At 36.3% G+C, this 22,007-nt stretch overlaps 3 protein-coding genes and 1 long non-coding RNA gene across 7 annotated transcripts; 3 read left to right on the forward strand and 1 right to left on the reverse strand.

Annotated features, from left to right (window-relative positions):
* Nucleotides 1-769: 769 nt before the first annotated feature.
* Nucleotides 770-8,721, forward strand: LOC116304897 (organic cation transporter protein). Its single transcript, XM_031714684.2, has 10 exons — nt 770-945; nt 3,468-3,789; nt 4,191-4,419; nt 5,072-5,270; nt 5,446-5,670; nt 5,940-6,074; nt 6,637-6,734; nt 6,858-6,969; nt 7,314-7,386; nt 8,031-8,721. Exons 2-10 carry the CDS (start codon nt 3,499-3,501, stop codon nt 8,217-8,219), a joined length of 1,551 nt encoding a protein of 516 aa, XP_031570544.1. The 5' UTR covers nt 770-945; nt 3,468-3,498; the 3' UTR covers nt 8,220-8,721.
* Nucleotides 8,722-10,080: 1,359 nt separating this feature from the next.
* LOC116304868 (uncharacterized) lies at nt 10,081-16,971 on the forward strand. The gene is made up of 8 exons (XM_031714655.2): nt 10,081-10,414; nt 11,629-11,861; nt 12,928-13,036; nt 13,745-13,860; nt 14,192-14,328; nt 14,903-14,943; nt 15,519-15,644; nt 16,336-16,971. The coding sequence occupies exons 1-8, from the start codon at nt 10,120-10,122 to the stop codon at nt 16,833-16,835; spliced, it is 1,557 nt and encodes a 518-aa protein (XP_031570515.1). The 5' UTR covers nt 10,081-10,119; the 3' UTR covers nt 16,836-16,971.
* LOC116304870 (uncharacterized) lies at nt 12,900-18,295 on the reverse strand. 3 transcript variants are annotated; one of them, XR_016120650.1, is made up of 6 exons: nt 18,185-18,295; nt 17,666-17,765; nt 17,342-17,591; nt 15,494-16,635; nt 14,180-14,310; nt 12,900-13,855 (listed from the first exon to the last, which is right to left on the reverse strand). It is a non-coding gene; the product is annotated as an uncharacterized LOC116304870 (long non-coding RNA). The 3 variants fall into 3 exon arrangements; XR_004198109.2 differs by having other exon boundaries at nt 17,342-17,765; XR_016120649.1 differs by having other exon boundaries at nt 12,900-14,003; nt 17,342-17,765.
* Nucleotides 17,053-21,583, forward strand: LOC116304867 (uncharacterized). 2 transcript variants are annotated; one of them, XM_031714653.2, is made up of 8 exons: nt 17,053-17,612; nt 18,164-18,414; nt 18,751-18,868; nt 19,027-19,118; nt 19,400-19,533; nt 19,722-19,762; nt 20,012-20,113; nt 20,799-21,583. In XM_031714653.2, the coding sequence occupies exons 1-8, from the start codon at nt 17,315-17,317 to the stop codon at nt 21,464-21,466; spliced, it is 1,704 nt and encodes a 567-aa protein (XP_031570513.2). In that variant the 5' UTR covers nt 17,053-17,314; the 3' UTR covers nt 21,467-21,583. The 2 variants fall into 2 exon arrangements, with proteins under 2 accessions (XP_031570513.2, XP_031570514.2); XM_031714654.2 differs by lacking the exon at nt 17,053-17,612 and adding an exon at nt 17,710-17,820.
* Nucleotides 21,584-22,007: the final 424 nt, after the last annotated feature.

Here is a 22,007-nt window from a genome sequence, read left to right on the forward strand (position 1 = left end):
GGATTAATTTTTACTAAATAGATTTTATGGTTATACATTAGTAGATATATTTTTATTATAGTATATTTTATTATAGATTTTCTTTTTCTCTTTTTTTATTTTTTATTTTTTTATTATTATAAATAGATATATTTTTCATTGTAGGATATGCGAAGAGATAATCTATACGTCATATATATCCATATAGATACCAAATACAATTTTCCTTTTCTTAAAATAAATTATTATTATTATTATTATTATTATTAAATTATTTAAAAAGATTAATTAGAGTGCACGCACTAAACCTGTGAATGATATTTAGTACTAATTAGTAGTATTTCATACAGAATCCTTTGTATCCTATTGTTTGATTATTACTATTTTGTACTAAAAATTAGTATTTGTTTCACGGGTTTAGTGCGAGCACTCTATTATTATTATGAAATAATTCATGCAGAGGGTATTTACGTCAGCCGAGGACCAATCAACAGACGGGGATTATCATAGCTATAGATTGCATTGATAATATAACATATGCAAATGATCGACTTTGAATAGATGTTTTTATTAACTCTAGTAAGTCGATCCATATTACATTTAAGTAAAGGTAAAAACTTTCAGTTATAATATATTAATATTCATCGATGAAGATGATTCCATAATGATATAACTAAATCTACCACCCTTTGAACTCGCCAACTGAGCTGAATCGCTATAAATATTCAATCCTTTGTTTCGCATGAGACGACAAACAAAAGATGTTTTTTTAGAATATTTTTTATGATAACAGTTCGCCCCTGCTTTTGTTAACAAGTCATTAAGAGAAGAGGACCAATACATGAAGCCTGGTTGTCTAGCGGCAGAAATAACTGCTGAAGGGAAGAGTATAGCGATCTTTTACGATCGATCAGTATAACAAACAATAATTTAAAGATTAAGTGCATCGAGTCTCTCGCCGAAAAGGTAAGCTCAGCATAGCTGATAACTATGAGAATATTAACAGTGTATGTGGTGCATCAACGGTAGATCCTGCAGAGGCACAGGGAAAAGATACGTTTACGTGGTTATATAATCCTCGTTATCCAGCGTTAGCATACAATATACACATATATATATCTACCGTTGATGATTCAGATATATAGATTATCCATTTATAGATTATAGATAAATGAAATACCAAACATCAATTTAGCTGTTACTCCGAGTTGAATTCACACTTACACGATCATCAGCCAGACTTTACAATCTATTACGCTCTGCAACTTATTGCATCGAGCACTCTACCGACAGTATAGACTCAAGCATCCAGATTTATATAAATATATATATAGTTGGTAACTATAAGAATATTAATAGTCCATATGGTGATTTGAACTTTGAATACATCGCTTCAAAGCACACAGCATCAATGGTAGGTACTGTTTCACATATAGTCAATTCAAAAAATGTTGTCGTCGACCAGCTCAAGACTACGCGACTGGACCGAAAGGAACTATGGGTAGTAATCATTGAAGCCGAGTTGACTGCATAATTTTATCTGACTAGTTATGCCTGGTTTACAGCACGAACGTTCGTAGGCGAGCGGGAAGTGTTGAAGGAGACGTTTTTTTAATGCCTTCATATTTTCGAAATTGTGAACTGAATCATAACTACCTTGTTTTTCTTTCCCAAACCCAAAGACATGCATTTGATGGATTGTTTCTCGCCATTATTATCTTATTACTAGCGGGAACAATTTATTCAGAACGAATATTTAAACCGCTTCAGTGATTTTTAACCATATTTTTTTCCCGGTCCAGTCGCGTAGGCTTGAGCCAGTCGACGACAACGTATTTTGAATTGACTGTATAATACATACATATTGGTCAAAGGTTGTGCATATGGCTGTATATATTACATAACTCTGATTGCAGCCCATATACCATTAAACTTTCGGTAGCGCGAGGCTGACTGGTCGATCGTACAGTTGATCAAAGGAAAAATTACGATTTGATGGACAAATCCAGTTGATAAAACTCTAAGAGGATTGTAGTTAGCCTCTCCATCAAACAGGAATTGGCAACCTGATAATAATAGTAATGATGATGATGATGATGATGATGATGATAATATTTTTATTCTTATATTTAAAATCTATTTATAATAAAATTAAAATAAATAAAAAGAAAAGAAAAGAAAAGAGAAAAAGAAAAACTATAATAAAATATACTAAAATAATAATATATAATAAAAATATATCTACTAATGTATAACAATAAAATCTATTTAGGAAAAACTAATCCTAATAATATATGTTAAAAATAATAATAATGATGATGATGATGATGATGATGATAAAGTTTATAGATGTTACCGACCGAAAATTCAGTTCGAGCGTTTTTAGAACAATAATAATAATAATAATGATGATAATAATAATAATAATAATAATAATAATAATAATAATGGAAAGTTGTTATATAGCGCATTTATACAACGTCTCAACGCCGTAATAGACCTTTGAACCGATGCATCCTATGTAGCTTATGCCTGCATTTATTATTGCGGTCGCTTACGTGTCCTTAATGGTTAGGTCAGGGAACATCTCTGGTTATGTTTAGGGATAGGTCTGGGCTTATATTTAGTGTTATATCATGTTCAATATGTTTTTTTGTTTCTTCGTATCACTTTTTTGATATCGGTGTGTTCATACACCAAGTATTGCTAGGCTCCCAGCTTCAGTTTCAGCAATGACGGGAATATTAATTCCGACTCAAGGTCTAAACGATGAATAAATTAATTTTACATTAGTGCTGACCGAATAAGTCCCTCAACAGCCATGCAGCACTCCCACCAACTGAGTATTTTATTCCTTTTCGTAGCAGCTGAGCATTTTGAACCAAATTTTTTAGTATTTTTCTATAAAGGAAAATCAACGTAAATCTACTATGAAAAAGAGGTATAGCAAGGAAGATTCAGGCAGTGCGTTTCTATGGATGCTGTTGTTGGATTAATAGACCATTTTCCCGATTTCGCTTGGATGACCACGAAACAATGGTTTGAAGTCAAGACTGAACTTGATTCTTTTATTCATTAAGACTAGGGGGGGGGGGGGAGGGCGGATGAAGCCCCCCTTCAGCAGGGGAAAAAAAAAAAACAAACAGAAAACAAAACTGAAGAATTAGATGCTTTTTTTAATTGTTTTCCGTTGTGTTGACGAAAGAAACTCAATTAGCCCCCGGCCTCCCCCCCCCCCCCCCCCCCCCCCCCGCCCCCCTAACATTTTGGCTGGATCCGCCCTTGCTAACCTCGATTTGAAACCATTGTTTCGTGATTAGTCAAACGAATTCGGGGAAAGGTCTGTTCAGTTCCTGTAGAACTATGAATAGAACTTTTACGAAGCAAGCGAAGCTATTGAAACTAAAGTCGAGGTTTCATTCCCTAGGCTTTAAATCAAAGGAGAGACATATCAAACTAAACTCACATGAGTATCTTTTCATCTTCAGGTTAAAACCTAAATTCAATTGAAGATTTAAAATGACCGGGAAAAAGGTGGAAGGGATTTTAATGAAGATCGGCAGTTTTGGGCTGTATCAGCTGAAGGTGTTTGCTTTAATGTCGTATGCAGTCGTGTTCTGTAGCTTTGTCTTGATGGTTATGACATTCAGTACTGCAGAACCTCCATGGAGGTGTGCGGCAAATACTACCTCCTGTACCTTGAATGGAACATTCAAAGCAGGAGATAAAGACTACAGCCATCGATGTGGTATTCCAAGAAAGGACTGGGAGTTTGCTGTGGATGGTGACTTTGATTCTATCGTCACTGAGGTATTATAAAATACAATTGGCACTGTTGCTTGCAACTCACTTCACAATATTGTTGCATGGCTTTGATTCTATTGTCTCTGAGGTATAGGATATGCTTTTTTTTTTTTTTTTTTTTTTTTCCCTTAAGAAAGAAACCTTGAAATCTGGTTTTCATTGTGACTGAAACGATCCTATTCTATTTCCAAAACAAGCTAGGTTTAAAATTGAGACCTAACCAACTTTTTAAATTGTGCTTTAACCTTAATTAAAGACAGTGGGATCATTGCTTAGTGTAATACTGCACCGCTTTTTGAAGTATCGAGATGAAATGATGATGGCTAATAATCGCTAATAGGTATCTTAAACAAGTGTTTTTAACTCAAATGTTCGGTTTTTTTCTTTTTTGAATTCTTATTTCACAGTGGGACTTGGTTTGTGATATCGCCGTCTACTCAAGCATCGCCAATTCCCTTTTGTTCATATTATGGATATTTGGCGCCATGCTAGCCAGTATCCTGAGCGACAAATTTGGCAGAAAACCAGTTGTCTTCCCATTTACAATTCTCGCATGTGCTTGTGGATTCATCTCTGCCTTTGCGCAGAAGTACTGGGTATTTGCCTTGTTCAGAGCCCTAGCAGGAATTGGAATAGGTAAGTGTGATAGTGAAATGAACTTATTCTTCGTTTGTACGTTACGTAATCGCGGCCATGTTGGTACCATTTAACAAAAACATTTCTCATTAGCATCCATTCTTAACGGTACCACAATGGCCGCCATATTTTTTTCCTTTAAACTCTCTTGGGAACGCTTGCCACCCATCAATTGCTATGTTTTCCAGAAATAACTATTTCATTTATGGCTTGAAATCATTCCCGGCCAAGGGAGTCAAGACGGAGATGGTGCCTACGTTTGTTATGGCATAATATCTTTTGTTATACATGTACCATTAACAAGCGACGATTATAATTAGCATTTAGCTAGAAGCTAGAGAGGGATAGATAAGTAGATAGCACCTTTATTTGAGTACGATAATTTCATAAGTATGTAACACTTCTTTACACGAGAGTCGTACAATAAAAATCCTATTTACAAACAATGTGTGAAAGATTTAAAAAGAAACTAAGATAAACTAACTATTTAAAACACATAAATAAAAAATTCAACCAGCTTTATTCTTATTCCCTTTTGTAATATTCAGAACATTCTTGCGTATAGAGAATCTAGATATTTATAATAGGCTTTATTTGGTCGACTACACTAAATACTTAAGAGAATGTTTACAAAATGTTCATTCATCTTTAGGGGGATATTCTATTTGTGCTTTCGTATTGGTCGTGGAATATGTTGGCGTTCGTCATCGAAGCCTCATTGGCATTGGGATATGGGCTGGGTGGATCTTCTCCTTGTGCGTGTTAGCTTTACTTGGGTACCTCGTTCAGAGCTGGCGTACACTGACTATTATCACAAGTGCACCAGGGCTTGTCTTCTTTATATTTTGGTGGTAAGTAATACTAAATATGATCTTAGAGTTCACTTGGCAGCCTAACGGAGAAAGATCGTTTGTACCGGGCTCTTCGGGCTCGTGACCGAGTGGATATCCTTTCGAATTTCGTTTCGTTTGCATTGTGGACCATCATATATACAAGAAAGAATATTTTTCAGCTTTCTTTTCCAAGGTTTACACCAGAATCTCTTCGATGGCTGCTCGTGAGAGGGAAGAACGAGGAAGCAAAGAAGATTTTAAAAACCGCGGCTAGAGTCAATAAAAAAGTCCTGACAGATAACGATTTGGCTTCACTGGAAGACGAGGATAAAAAAACTGACGAGAGACTCGGTGATGTTAGAGACCTGTTTGCTTCTCGTACTCTGACACACAGAACACTGGTTTCCTGGTATTGCTGGTAAGTACCACTGAATTTAAACATGGAGAATTCTTGCAAGATAAACAGCAAGTTTTCAATAGTAAGTTACTCAGATGGTTGCGTAAAGATGACTGTGGTTCTCTTGCTGGGTTTTTGTAGCCGATGCTCCCATCCCATTCAAAATTGTAACAATTTCAAAAAACGATACGGGTCAAACGTGGCAAAACAAGCCTAGATGAAATTGAACGTGCCAAATACTTTGCCTAGAAAATGTTCACTAACAATTATTGCTTATATATTGTTTTAAGGTTTGTAAGCGGTTTAGTCTACTATGGCATCTCGCTCAGTGCACCAACCGTTGGCGGCAACATGTACTTGAATTTCTTCATTTCCACTGTCTGCGAGGCAGTGGGCATGGCAATAGCAATTCCATTGCTAAACAAGTAAGTACAATCGATCCGTGCAGCTTGCGGAGTAATTTTGATCTCGATGATATGACTCCCTAATCTGGATATTACTTTTGTCTTATTCTATCATACAAGAGAATATGAAAGCTTATTTAATAATCTCTTGTATCATATAAAACATAAACACTCCTTTCTGCCACCTCTTTCTCTTTTACTCCAACGAAGGACTAGCGTCCGAAACGTCAGTAAGTTTTTTCATCTTTTCACGGTGTATAATTTACCTTTTTATCATTACTGTTTCATTAGAAACACCGACGCAGCTCACACTAGTTTTTATCTAGTTATCTCCGGCTGGATATTACTGAGTAAGAAGGCAAAGCCTCAACTAATAATTTTGACTATAAGAGAAATGTCATTCAATATAAGAATCGAAAATGTTATAAGGATTCGTATAAGGGAAAATTTATTGATAAGTAAGCACTTGTCAAATTGTACCTCCTGCACCTTCTGCAAAAGCTAGAACGTATTGCTTAAAGTATAGCTAATATCAGAGTGGTGCCAAGTTACTGAAGATTATGTCGTTATGTTTCGGTCTTAGAATTGGAAGAAAAAAGTCAATTGTCGCCTCTTTGTGGCTGGCTGGCTTATCCACTGTTGTCGCTGCACTGTTAAATTTTTATGACGATGGAGGCAAAGGTAAAACTGCATAAATTGACATAATAAATTTTGGTAATTGGTAATAAATTAATTAAAGTTAAAGCCATGTCTTTATAATCGGAAGAAAAGCTAACCAATTCCCTAACAATTGCATTCTCGCAGGTTATCTGGCGGGCAAAATCCTGACTGCCATGGTGTTGGGCAAGTTCTTCATCACTATTGTCTTTGATGGCGTCTATGTCTACTCTTCGGAACTTTTCCCGACTGTTGTGAGGTATAAAAGAATACAACACGAATGCTGCAGCTCGAGTAATACCGCAGCTTAGAGTAAACGTAGCATAAAACCCCTTGATTTTATCGAACCCTGAAACAACAGTGCATGGCAGTAAACTCACAGATCGTATCGGAAATTCAGCGTGTTAGGTTTCCCAAGCGGGGGGATCGAAGAACCCGAAGAAAAACTATACTCAGTCTGATACAGAGTCCAGGGATCCAACCAGATCCCGAAAGGCGACAAGCGAGTCACTACCGCTTCAAATTAGACATCGATGGCTGTGACTATCCATATAAAACTAAGACTATCCGTACGAACTAATGTTAGCGCTTTTTGTCCGTTAGGAACACAGCTATGGGGACATCAACTTCTGCAGCTCGTGTAGGGTCAGCTATCGCTCCATACGTGGTCTTCTCGGTAAGAGATGCATGACCTTTTATAAAGTAATTAGTATCGGTAGCATGTGGATTGTGGCAATAGAATGACCCGTTGTCGTAAAGCCTGTCCATCAATGACGTGCGACGCCATCACTGCTGTAGAGAGTACAATAAATTGTGTATGGCATTGTGCGCGGTGCAAGTTGCATTGTGCGTAGCTGTATGTTGTGAGGTTAAGTGTATAACGCATTGTGCAGAGTGCATAAGTGGCGTCCTATGTTGCTGGGTGGAGTGCAAATTAAAATTTGTAGATTGCACATTGCAATATTGGTGTTCTATGTACTTGGTGGAGCGCATAGCGGATTATGCAAGATGCATATTTCATCAGTTGCAGGGTACATCTTATGGGGCAAATATGGTGCAAGGCGCGGTGTGGAGTGGCCGGGTTGATGAGAAACTTGGGGAGGCAGCTTGGCATATTGATGATCCATGGTGTAGAATACAAGGTTTAAATTATATGGATTACGCAGTGTGTAAACTTGCGGCACATTCAAGTTCAAGTTCAAGTTTATTTACAAAAGAATGTCAATATTTGCGCAATTTATCACCCTCCCGCAAACAGCACTAAAGTAATCAAAATACGGTCTTCCCAAAACTAATATTATGTTAACCATTCATTTCTAGGAAAGAGCTCATACATTGATGCCTTTTGGTATAATGGCAATCAATGCATTGATCTGTGGAATACTGTGCTTGACTTTACCAGAGACTAACAAAGTAGCCATGCCCGACACCGTCCAACAAGTGCAAATGAATAACGACTCTATTGGCGCGTATGACGAGAAGTTGAATCTAAATGAACAACAACTTTAGAGGTCATGCCAGGTAACGACAGACACCAGATGATTCCATAGCTCATCATGAATTCCATGGAATGGCGCTGACTGAGTTGAAACCGGGATGAAAGGCTTCATGGCTAATGATCTACTAGCAATCTTCTAGTGATCTAAATAATGTTACAGCCTTTTTTTAAGTCGTTTAGTCTTTTCAGACACTCTTATTAGAATTTTGTTAGGATAAGTTTGTTGCACATTGTCTAGAATATTCTTCCAATATGGTGATATAGAATGTTGAAAATATAGGGTAGTTTAAAACAAGATAATGCAACGGTGTAATTTTGTGCATTTTGCTAAACAAAATAGATGTGTTCATGGAAAGTCATACAAATTGAGTCAAATCAATAATTAACAGTTATTCCAAGAACTCGAGTCGTACATTGTTTTTAAATTTGTTTTAGTCATCTTAGTTATGTATTAGTTAAATTTAGAAATGCGTTTCAGCTAGTCCTAGTTTTAATAAATAACGATTTGCTTTATCGAATGTTTTTTTCATTTTTATTTTTTTGCCTTTTCACGAATTTCTTTTCGCGAGAAAAGTATAGACATTTCCAATATCAAAGTACTCACAAACTAGCCTTCTTACCACCAGATACGTTTTAGCCATTAATAGCTTCCTTGGTGTGTTTTTTGCTTTTTTTTTCTCTCAGAAAATTGAGCAAATTGGTCGGCGGCCATTTCGAATTTTCTCTACTAATGGTACTGAAGAGCTACTTTGAATCATAAGCAAGATCATATTACTCCTATCTCGTCAGTACGACTTACATTGGTTGCCAGTGGAACAGCGAATTATTTTCAAAATCGTTTTGCTTACCTTTAAAGCTCTGAAAAAATAACTCCCTCTTACTTAAGGGATCTTGTCAAGCCTTATGTTCCCGCTTGAGTTCTTGGGAAAACAAAACTATTTCCCTCGCGACCAGACATAATAAACTATCATTTTTAGTTTACAACTGTGCATGCACTCTACGTTTTCCTTCCATAATGATGATGATGATGATAGTGAACAAAACTAGCCCCTGGGGGTGGTGGTAAGTTGTGTACAAAATTCCTAAGTGGGAGAGTATACTCGCGCAAAAAAAAAAATTAAAAAAAAAAATATGTAGTGCAGTTTGATTTGATTTCACTGCATGGTTTTTATTATGGGAGAAATTATCATTTCGAATAAAAAATAATTGAAGATTTTTTCCCCGATCTTGTTTTTACCTTTTAGTTTCATTCAAATTATTCTCCCTGTGACTTCCGCATCGGGAGCTCCGCTTTTAGTCAGTGCCTAAATATATATATTATCTATAGGGGGAGAGGTGGTCTCAGTCTTCACTGCGTATCCGCGTATCCAAACATTTAAAGGAATGGTGTGAAGTCCTGGGGATTCGATAGTTCTACCGTTTTGGATATCGATCCTAAATAGCAAATGTATACGGCCATATATACGGTATATACCCTCGACCACTTGACGACCATAATAACCAGTTTCGGTCAATACGAAAGTAGAAACCCTGAATATGACAGGAATTCAAAACTAAGGAAGAACTTGGAACTTGAGTGAAATTGCATACTCTGTTTTTGACAAGAAGCTCGAAAAACCATACCCTGTTCAACGGATCATCCCCGTATAGTCCATATATGGGAGTACCCAACCCCGGGCCATAGATACGGACCACCGATAGTCCAGTCCCGGACTTTCTTTTGGTCCGCTCCTACCGGATAGAGAGTCCCGTACTGGATTAAGACTGGAGAGTGAGCAGTAACTTTCAAAATTCCATATGAATGTCATCTGATCCCATTGTTCCATACGTAAGAAATAGAATCTGTTACGTCATATCCTATGCGTGTTTAGACTGAAAAGACTAAAAACAAAAGTCGTTCGTACAAGAGCAATGTTCTTCGCGTCTCTATTTCTAAACCTGATTTATTTAGTTTCTTTTGTAACCATTAACTGTGTTGGTCAAGACCAATTCACTATTATACGAAGCTCAGCCGGCAGTCGAAAGGATCTGTTCTTAGTTCCAAGATGTAGCTCATCGTCTTTGACATGCTCGGCGTTGTACTCCGGCGCTACAAATCATGACCCTACTCAATGCAAGTGTGCTTGTAGGCATGAATATTCCACGTTTGGCTATTACAATGGAACATGGATTTGTATGAGTAACAGGAAAATCAGACAACAACCAGGTTTGATATAAAACTAATCATTAATTATCATTTTTGATCTTCGTGATCCATATAGCTTTCGATTCTAAAATCTCTTTCCAAAAGAGCCAGAAAATGCTTCAAAGGAATTCACTTAAAAATTCATCGAATATCTAAACTTCTAGATCGAATTCAGTGTAAGAAAATTATACTGGTGATATAAAATATTGTAAATATTTAAATTCCAAATACGTTTTCCATCAAATTTATAATTGATTTAGCGGCCAACAAAAGATCGTCGTTGACATTTGATCGTTTTTGCGGTGAACGTAAATCCGCCAGCAGTATGTGGTTTCTTTTTTAAGATTAAACATGTGCTCTTATGACATATTGAGCCGAGTAAGCAGCTAGAAAACCCTTCAGATCTGATGGGAGATTTCTAGTCGTTTGATAAGCTGCTCGCTTGCCACAATAGGGCTCAAAATCATGCCTAAAAATAACCTCTTCGCCTAAAGAAAGGAACTGGAAAAAGGATGGCACTCACCAATAAATATTCTTAAATGTTCTTGATTTTTCCTGTCAAAAAATTATTCAATTGTTAACTGATTAACTCGATTTAGAAATTATCATGAATCTTAATTAAATTAGCTGTTACTCATAAAAACAAAAAAGAACGAAACTACTAAACGGAAGTCACCAATTTTTACTTTAAATTTTTGTTCGACGAAATATTTTCTTTTTAAATAAATTTTTAATGATTGGAATGGAAATGATAATTAACTAAGCAAGAAAATAGTCAGTTCCTTTTACTTTGAATTCTTAGGAAGGTAGAATTTTGTTGATGACTTTTTTCCGGTTAATCATCACGCGCCGGTATAGCTCTAAGGACACGTGGATTTCCTGAAGGACGTCTTTTCGCCAGTCCACTTTATCCGAAGTCATCACCTTCAGAAAGCTTTGCCTGTACTGCCCACATTTATTTTTATTCTTTTTATTAATATTATGCTGTATTTGTGGCAATCAGTAGAAGATATATATATCAAGCAATGGAAGGCTTTGAAACTGTTCTAAAAATGTTTTCAAAACGTTCAAACTGAAATTTCGATCGGTTAGCTCTATAACCTTCATCATCATCATCATCATCATCATCATCATCATCATCATCGCTACCATCATCATTATCGTCATCATTATCATATCATCATCATCATCATCATCATTATTATTATTATTATTATTATTATTATTATTATCAGGTTGCCAATTCCTGTTTGATGGAGAGGCTGACTACAATCCTCTTAGAGTTTTATCAACTGGATCTGCCCATCAAGTAATGTTTCCTTCGATCGACTGTACGATCGACCAGTCAGCCTCGCGCTACCGAAAGTGTGATGGTACATGGACTACAATCAGCGTTCAATCGAACATATTTTGGTTTTTGCCGCTAACGGAGACTCTTGGTTATAGACAATACAGATATACCATGAAGGTAGGGTACCAACTGTAAAATCCGCTATATAAAACTCCAAACAAATACTACATGATGTAGACCTCGTTATGCGAAAAATTATGGGGTTGAGTTGGGAAGTTTCTTTACCACCTTACAATATTCTAAGAAAACTTTAAGTGATCGTGCTTTCTCGCCCGCCGCGCCTAAATTTTGGAACAATCATTCCTATTGAAATTAGGAGTTCCAGTACTATTTTATCTTTTCAAATATCAGCCTAAGACATTCTTATTTACGAATTCTTTTTATTGATATTATTCTTATTTGTATGTATATAATTAGTTTTTACTTTTATATATATATATATATTATTTATTTATATATTAGGATTTAGTTTATTATCTGTGAAGTGCATTTGAGTACGTATGTGGAATATATGCGCAATACAAAATAAAGTTGTTATTATTGTTATTATTATTATTATTATCATTATTATTTAGATTGCTAATGGTTATATTTTATATTGAATAGTTTATTCATTTAATTAATAAGAATATTTATGAGATTATTTTTTTTAGATTATTACTTTAGAATATTAAAAAAGAATAGAAAAAATAAACATTATTATTATTATTATCATTATTATTATTATTATTATTATTATTATTATTATTTAGTCCCATGACCATGTGCGCTACTACAAGACTTTGTTTTCTAGGAACTGATGTATTTTTAGATCACAAAAAGAAAGCACGTAGGTTAAGTGTACTCCAGCCAATTTCCAATTTGCCCTACATTTTTTTCTGTTGATTTGGAAAAAAAGCTTTGTCTTGCATTAGTTAAGAGCCTCTTTCTGCTTCCTTAAGCCATACGGATTTATCAGGGATTTTCAGCGAGTTACCTGCCTTTCCTACGTTTTCCATTTTAAAATAATTCTGTATAAGTTACTGATTAAATAATCATAATTATTAATTATTATTAGTTGTATTATCGAATAGAAACCTCTTAAGTTACAGAATGCACCCAAGAGTTAGGTATCATATCTAGATCTGTGATATCATTAGATTGTAAAAGTGTTGATAACCAAAACTGATTGCTTTTATTGCAGGTTGGAGCAGTAGCCTCGTTAGCAGGGAGGATCGTTAGTCTAAAAGTCAATTGCGCAAGACCTTCTAAATCGTCCTGTGTTCTATTCAAGGTAGCTGGACAAATCAAATGTACGTATTATGTCAGAACGATATTGAATGCTTTTAGTTGAGAGGGAATTAATAATGAAACGTTATTATTAATATTATACCGAGTGTATGGATCAGTTTGGAATGCCCCACCCTTTGCCCTCGGACTGCACATGCTTACCACACTTCAACCCTTGAGAATCAAATATGTATTCAACAAACTAAGAGATCAGAATTTAAGTAAAGCAAAAGGGTATGGTTTTCCTCTTACTGACCATGTGTTATTCCCTTTTATTATATAATTACCTATGAAATATCTATTTTTCTCTATTTCGAAAATTGATATCTTCACACGTGAAAATAACACCATTGCGATGGCTATTCAAAAATACACGGAAAGAATTGCCTGAAAAAGCCAAAACATACTTCATTGATAATTATATAATAAACAAAATATTACATGGGAGCTTGGAGATACGCAATTTATCTTCTCGTGTTGAAAATCTCTCACTCGTTCGGTGCGCTCACTCGTGAGAGATCTTTTCAACACTCGAAGATAAATTTCGTATCTCCGCGCGCCCATGTAATATCCTCTATTTGTCTTTTCTTTATTCTACCGTTTGCGAAGTTACATAACTTTTATATGGATGTCTCTAACGAAGTTCTATACTTCTGATAAATTATTTGACTGATTTTTTCAATTATTGTACGACTTAAATCTTGACAATATCTTTTACAATGATTCTTTAGGTCCCGTTGATATAGTGAGATTCTCGTCAACTCAGACCTCTACGTTTACAGTTACGAATCCATCGACCACACAGTCATTTTCTTCCGACGCATCAACCATAAACAGTTCAACTGAGGTAAAAAAATTACATCATCTGTGATTGTGTTGCTTTTTGAAATTGCTATATAATACTGACAAATAATTCAAATGAGACAAGAGAGACAAAGAAAAATCTAACATGAGGTTGACTGTCGTCTTTCTGTCGAGTTAACGTTAAACCTAAAAACCGCGCAAAAGAATACTTGTCAACTTAATATTCCAACGTACAATTCTGAAACATTTGTAACTTGAAAATGTTCGTACAAATGTAATCTAAGATGAACAATTTTAGTAGCATGAAAAGCTACATCACTATGACATTAGTCACAATTCTCTTTAATTAACAATGTTCATACCATGTTTTCTAGGCACCAGGTCTCGAGAAAGGAGCATCAAACAGTGGTGAAAAAGGCAGATCATCAGGGACAGTCGCAGCTGTCATCGTCATCATCCTGGTCATCATAGTGGTAGCGGTCGTTGGATTTGTCTTTTGGAAAAGAAGAAGGTAACGTAATAGCCATGACTGCAAAGTCATATATTATAATTGGTCATTAAGGGGCAAGCAAGGTCAAAACAGTGGTCCAAAATAGGGATCCGATTTGATTGATAATAGTCGTGACTAACTGTAAAAGAGTCATGCATTATAATGGACCATGAAGGAGCAGGCAAGGTCAAAATACTGGTCCAAAATAGGGACCTTATTTGATTGATAATAGTCATGACTGTAAAAGAGGCATGCCTTATAATGGACCATGAAGGGGCAGGTAAAGTCAAAATAGTGTTCCTAAGTCGGGACCTTATTTGATTAATAATAGTCATGACTGTAAAAGAGTCATGCATTATAATGGACCATGAAGGGGCAGGCAAGTTCAAAACAGTGAGCAAAATAGGGACCTGATTTGATTGATGATAGTCATGACTCTACCTAGTAGTGACTAGGACGAAATTACACTTCCAGCAGTGGTGGGCAACCTCACCTTTCCTCACTAAAATGTGTTTTGTAAGTCGACATGTATTCCTTCTTCTTAACTTATTTATCATTACCATTTTAATGTTTTTTATTTATTTGTTCCTTTTAGGGGTGAAAATATCCTGCTAATGGATCATCTGATTAGCATTGGTATTTTATTTTGATCTCTATCTAATTTATATTACCGACCTGTTGAAAAGACAGGGCAAATGAAATAATGGATGCAATTTATGTAATGATGTGAGCGGGATGGATAGGGGGAGGAATGCAGGTGCTTGTCTTTGCTCTAACACAAGTCCTCGTTGAAATTACGTCCGGGAAGGGAGGAAAGGAAAGAAATAAAGTAATAAAGTAATAGATGAGAACATGTGGACCGCATGGCACTAATGAAATACATGAAGATATAGAAATATAGATAAGTTATAGTGCTTGGGAACGAGGTTATTCCGCGCGAAAGCCCTTGGAATTCAATTCGGAAAAATTAATTTCCGACCTCGCTGGGAATCGAACCCACGACCTTCGGAATTGTACTAATTGTAGAGCATCGGTAGTACAATTCCGAAGGTCGTGGGTTCGATTCCCAGCGAGGTCGGAAATTAATTTTTCCGAATTTAATTCCAAGGGCTTTCGCCCGGAATAACCTCGTTCACAAGCACTATAACTTATCTATATTTCTATATCTTAATAAAGTAATAGTTACCTTTGTTATTGTTAATTACAAACAGCAAGAAAATTTCGATCTCCACCTTCAACAAAGAAAACAGAAGAACCTGAGGAGCAGATCTATGCAGAAATAACAGAACAGCCAGCTGCACAAAGGCTGGTCACATATAGCTCTCCAGCTTATGCAGGTACATGCAGATGCAGTATTTCTGAGGTTCTTTATAGCAGTGGACATTCTTCTTGACGCGGCAGCCATAGCACTTCAGGATAAGTTTAACCAGACGAAAAAGGCCCATCATTTATATGAAGATTGCAGGCTCGCAATTGGCCCCCTTTCGAGTTTCTAGATTACAGACTCATTTGCTCAGGCTAAGCCTCGATTTTGTGAAGAATATTGACGTTTTCCAGTCAAGGTCCGTCAAGTTTCAAAGTGTTCGTATTGTTGAACTTGTACATTCTTTACTTTACCGTTGGTATTTGCGAGTAATTAGACACTTATGGCTTTAGGCTTAGCCTCAGCAAATGCGTCTGTAATCAAGAATCACAGCGATAATTTGGAACTCGAAAAGGGTCTTTTGCCTAGACTGAGTCGATCATGCCTTATATTAACTTCTGCTTTTCGAATTCCTTTATAGACCCAATCCACCTAAGCATCGATATTATATATTTTTCCATTTAAAGATGTATAACATCCTTCGGCCCGGTGTTTGTCAGAGTTGTATTTATTTTTATGAGTCTACTAGCTGATGCGTAACCATTAAACAAAGAAACGCAACTATAGGAAATGACATGAGGTCTGGAATAGGAAAGCAGTGGATTTGGTTGTTCTGGTTGTGTGGTGTTCATTATCCTATTATAAATCAAATATTTTCATTTTAGAAGTCTACAACTTTGCCTTGAATGACCCAAACTCGGCATACGCAGGTCCAAACCAGCAACACAATAGGAATTTCCCTAAAATACCAGACGAAGCGCCTACCGATGAACGAGGGTACATGGTGCCAGTTGACTCTCCATTTTATAACAGAGTACAAGAGAATGACCATCAGAATACAGACAGTAATGGCAAGAGTAAAAACCTCAATACATTTAGCAAAAGCCAAGATCATCAAAGGTCTACTCATGGAGATGGAGTAGGAAATAATGACGTCGCGCCTTTATATGTCAGTCTTGAAGTTCCTGACGGACAGAATACAAAACATAATGACAGACAGACTTCAGTTTATACTCGACAGCCAAATTCTCCTGATAGGGGTGGGACTGGAAGTAGTTTTTTATCGCCTTCAGCAGTATTAGGAACCGAGGGTTCAGCAGGCGACAACAGATTTGTAGCTAAACAGAGAAGAAGACCCCCAAGCCCGCCAAGAAAGATAAAATAATAAAAAAATAATATTAATTAGAACTAATAACATGATAATATGATAATCAATTAAGTGATGAAACATTGCCCATTGCGGCACTATGCATAGTGTAAATAATATTGATGAGTGATAAAATGATGATGAAAAAAGGTTATTATACTGTGTGGGAGTTAATATTTTATTTCATTTTATTTCCCTTCCCCCAATTTCCTATAAAATGACACGAATAGATACAACGATGAGAGAGATTCAAGAAACTATCACAGGCACACATACGAATCTAACCTTAAATCTGAGGAACCCAATGGCCCCTACATTTATTTTATACTCTCGGGAAATACCTGTTGCAAAATATAAAGGAAACCATTCTCGAAATAGTCACACAAGAATTTTTAAAGAAGGTTCAGCCGTCCGTACGTTATGCCAATCATGCATCGTTAGCCAACCATTTCCTTTTTTCACAATGATGAATTATAACTGCAATATTTCAATACAACATGACTTGTTTACTAACATTTCCTTACCTTTTCGCTTTATTTTTTTCTGTTTCTTGCCTTGAGAAGTACTATACCATCAATAGAATTTCAACTCCTTCTTTATCAAACGAAGTGGACGTATTCGACGTTCCTGAGTCTCAATGCCCATCTATATCGCAGTGTTCTAACTACAACAATACGGAGAGTTCGGCAACTGGGCCAGCATGTAAGTGTACCTGTCTATCAAACGCCTCGACGTTTGGTCTTCTAGAAAGATCATGGTCTTGTCTGAAAAACACTGAAATGAGAGCACAGTCAGGTTTGTTTAGGATACAATTTTTTTTCATAAGATAATTCCTTTAATATACTGACTCTTGACACTGTGACGTAGTACAAACTTGACAACAAATGTGAATCTAAATATCAGTTTTTCTTCTGAAGAACTCGTCGAGGGGGATGCTGTTGAAAGTCCCTGAAATGATCAAATTATTCGGCATCACTTGATAAGCTTTTTAACATAAAACATAGTGAGTTCAAGTTGATTCTTATGATGTCATAATTTTACTTTTGTCCTCATTCATCAAGATCGCTAACAATCGATCGATATTGTTCACAAAACGAAATAATCATTCTATGAATTCGTCTCAATTTGTACTTAGATTTTTATTATTTCTGTCATAACATGCTAAAATGAAGAGCAGCGCCAATCGCGATAGCCACTATCTGAGCGTTGATTTTCATATTGTCTATGAGTCAAATCATAAGTCGCCACTGATGTGTCAACTTAAACCGTCAAAGAAACTAAATCAGTAACGACATTTCCAACACAATTTACATGAGCATTTTGAACTATTTTGTTCCGATTTTTAGGCTGCCAATTTATGTTTATACCTGAAAACGATGAAGACCCTTTCAGAATCTTGAAGAAGAATGAGAGTCCATTACCTACAGCAGTTCTGCCATCAAAGCAGTGTTCCATCGACATGCCATCTTCTAAGTACTTCACATGTGACGGTACATGGGCAGAGTTAGATCCTAATGGTACAACGGCCAATCCACTCCGCATATCAGTCAAAAAGAGTCAAATGTCTAATCCTGAACATCACGAGTATTCATTTAAGGTAAATTTATTTGACATTTTATTCAATTAGTTTAAAACATTTCAGTGATCTTTTCTCCTTTACGTAGATCACGAAATTTCGCATAATCAAAAATTTTGCTCACTACCTTCACCCCGTCCTTCCTTCCTTCCTTCCTTCCTTCCTTCCTTCCTTCCTTCCTTCCTTCCTTCCTTGTATGCTCGTTTGCTTGCGCATGTGTGCTTAATTGCTTGCATACTTGCTGGCTTCCTTGTAATGTCCTTGTACAAGTCCCTCAGTTGGTCTATTGGTTCCATTTTTATTCATTTAATAATTTAGTATTTTGTGAGTAATTCAGAAGATTTCGTGTTCCTTTAGGTTATAGATGTTGCTTCACTAAAAGGAAAAATTATCAGCCTGCAGTTTAGGTGTACTCGAAATGGGGGAATGCTTCAGTCATCTTGTCTTGTCTTCAAAATGGAGGGAGCATTCAAATGTAAGTACCCGATTAAATGGAAAGAGACGCCAAAATATAAAACCCAAAATGAAAGAAGCGTCCTTCATCTATGAAACCTTGCCTTCATATTGCAAAATAAAGTATTTTTATATAGCGGATGCACTTATGATTTCTTTTGTTGTATTGGTCCCATGCAGGTCCTGTAAACCTACTCCAATCTTCATCAACTAAGAAGCCAGTGGTAAAACCCACAACGTTTTTATTTAGCTTACCAAAGCCAAGCCACAAGGTTAGAATCCCAAACCAGATAGGAACACACACACTATCCAACCGTTATCATCATGAGTAAGGATGACATTCCCCTTCCCCCCCCCCCCCCCCCCCCTGCATGATATACAAACTTGGATTCGAGGGGCCCTTTTGCTCTAGTGGTTGTCGTTTGCTATTGCACTGAGGCATGACCTCATCCTGCTTGACAGGAGCAAAAGGTCCTTTGGTGATTCTGACGAGATACTTTTGCAGTGAGTTCTGCTCTAAAACTGACATATATTCACTTTCCGATTAACTAAGACACCAGGTGTAGAGTCTGAGGAAGACGAAGGAAAAGAAGCTTCATCAGGAACGATAGCAGCTGTTGTCGTCATCGTCTTCTTTGCTATACTTCTGGCAGCATTCATTGGCTTTGTAATCTGGAAGAGAAAAAGGTAATAATGCAAAACGAACTGCAACTTCATAGTCTGGCATTGATTCTGTTTCCGGCTATGGTTGACAATTTGAGTGATGCGCCAAAACTTGAAATCGCTTTAGCTCATAATTACTGGGATAAACAGGATAATATATTAAGCAATTAAAAAAATTCGAAACTGATTTCATCTTTATCTTTCTTTGACAGAGGAGAAAATTTGAGGATTATTGAACAACTCGCACGTTTAGGTATGAAGATGTTTGTCGGTTATTTTCGCTAGTTGACCTAAGTCTGTCCTGCGTGTAGTGAATTACATCACGTCATAAGTAGCTCCGTTGACGTTAATCTGCCTGCAACTGGGTTTTGTCCAGTTACATCTGCAGCTACGTTTTTCTTATTCCATTTTCAGTTTGTTTAGCGAATTCCTACCTTTTTGTCATTTTAAAATAAAGATCTTCTATCCTTTGTCAGTGCTAAGAAGGTATTATTTTCTTCAGGAAATGGAAAGCAAGTGGAACCCGACGAAAATATATACGCAGAAGTAGCTCAACAATCACATGTAAGACCAACACAGACAAGGACAGATGTCCTGACCAAAGGTAGGTTTGGTAGCAAATAGCTTTTCCTGGTTCAGTCAACATTTGTGGTGGCCCCTTTTAACAATCGCTACTGTTTGGTTGGTGATGGGGCCATCAAGTACTTGGCTTCCCTAGCTGTGCGAACGTCTCTCGCGCGACAGACAAAACATCAAATTCAACATCTCTGCGATAACTGCAAATTGTGATTGCTGGTCTGGTTAGCGATTCAACCTTTTACTCTAGCTCTGCACAACAGATATTCATGGTAACTTTACCAAGTTTTTTCAAGTTTCAAGTTTATTTTTACAAAAATAATGACTATGTATACACAATTTATCACCCTCCCGCAAATAGCATAAAGCTAATCTAGGCGGGAGGCGATATATTACATTAAATAAATATTAGAAGATTTACAAATAAAATATGACGATAAATAAATGAAAAACTAACAGTTTACTTAAAATAAAGAAACGAAAAGGGGGGAAAAAAGGAGAAAAAGGAAAAAATGATACTAACCAAGTATTGAAAATCAAGAAATAATTATTTATAAATAGTCGCAATATATAAAGACTCAGTCCGAGACGTTCAAAGTATAATGTAGTCTGTCTACAATAGTGGAAGTGTCAACATAGCTATAATTTACCAGCAATCGATCATCATTCTTTAGGTATTTTCACTCCCATTAATGTTTTTGTATCAAATACAGGGATCAACAATGATGGTTTTGGAGACTCCGCGTCAAAACGTTTGCAGCAGTACGATGGTTCTTTGTATGCGGAAGCAGATTTTTTAACCACAAATGAACATTCTGTTGATGATGCTGAGGGATATTTGGTACCTGTAGATTATCCTCTTTACTTAGAACTTCAACCTCCAAAAGAAAGTATACAAGAAGAAAATCCCAAATCTGAGAATGTGTTGCTAAATTCTTTACCTGATGATGCTGAAAGCTTTGATTTGCATTCTTATGAAGTCCTTGACGACCCAAATGATCAGACCACAAATGGTTATGCGGGGACGTCAACCGCTCCTCAAAGTGACACTCCTGAGGAATCGTGTAGTGGTCGTGTTGGGAGTAGCAATGGTAGTCCTACAGCAACAACTAGACCTTCTGCAGCAGGTAATAAAGGACCCGTTGCCAAGGAGAGAAGAAGACCACCGAGCCCACCAAGGAAAGAACATAAGGCTATTTCATCTTCTGATAAAGACAACAAGCATGACAAGTTGAATATACGAACTGATGAACATGGCGCATTAGAGGATAATAGACTTGATAATCATTGCAAATCCAATATGTATGAAAGTCTCAAGGAAGACGAGAGAGTCACCTCAATATATGAAACACTTGATAGAACAAATGACTTAAACAAGTAAAAAATGAACAATTTAACACTGATGATTATTAAATTAGAAAAAGATAATTTAAAATGAGTATTGTTATTGCGTGTAAGTGCAAAAACCTTGATAGATCTAACTATATATACCTCAAAAGGTATAGGCTAAGACCATATGCGAAAAGTGACAGGAGATAGGTCATTCCAAGATACAAGAATAGCTGGAATGACTTGTGTTTCTGCTACTTTTTCGCGTCAAGAACAAGGACCTTAGTGTTGAGACTGATTTATTGTTCTTTGTATTCAATGAAACCATTTAGATGTCGGAATGACCTATCGCCTTTGGGGATGACAACTTTTTTGAAATAAGTGTATGGAAATATGCCAGCAACAAAAGTGTTTCGACAGAATCCAGTGCTTTATTTTGTCATGCTGTTAATGTTGATCAAAAGCACTTTCCATAACTGAGGTTCACTTTTAGGATATAAGTGGAAAAATGATTCGAAGACATGGTACGGTTAAACTAATTAAAACTGAAGTTATTTTGTTATAACTGATTAGTATTATTCAATGACAAATTA

This window comes from Actinia tenebrosa, unplaced genomic scaffold (genome assembly GCF_029948245.1).
Source record: "Actinia tenebrosa isolate PJP-AT-01 unplaced genomic scaffold, QUT_ActTen_1.0 PGA_scaffold3__52_contigs__length_22856419, whole genome shotgun sequence".
NCBI classification, from domain to species: domain Eukaryota; kingdom Metazoa; phylum Cnidaria; class Anthozoa; order Actiniaria; family Actiniidae; genus Actinia; species Actinia tenebrosa.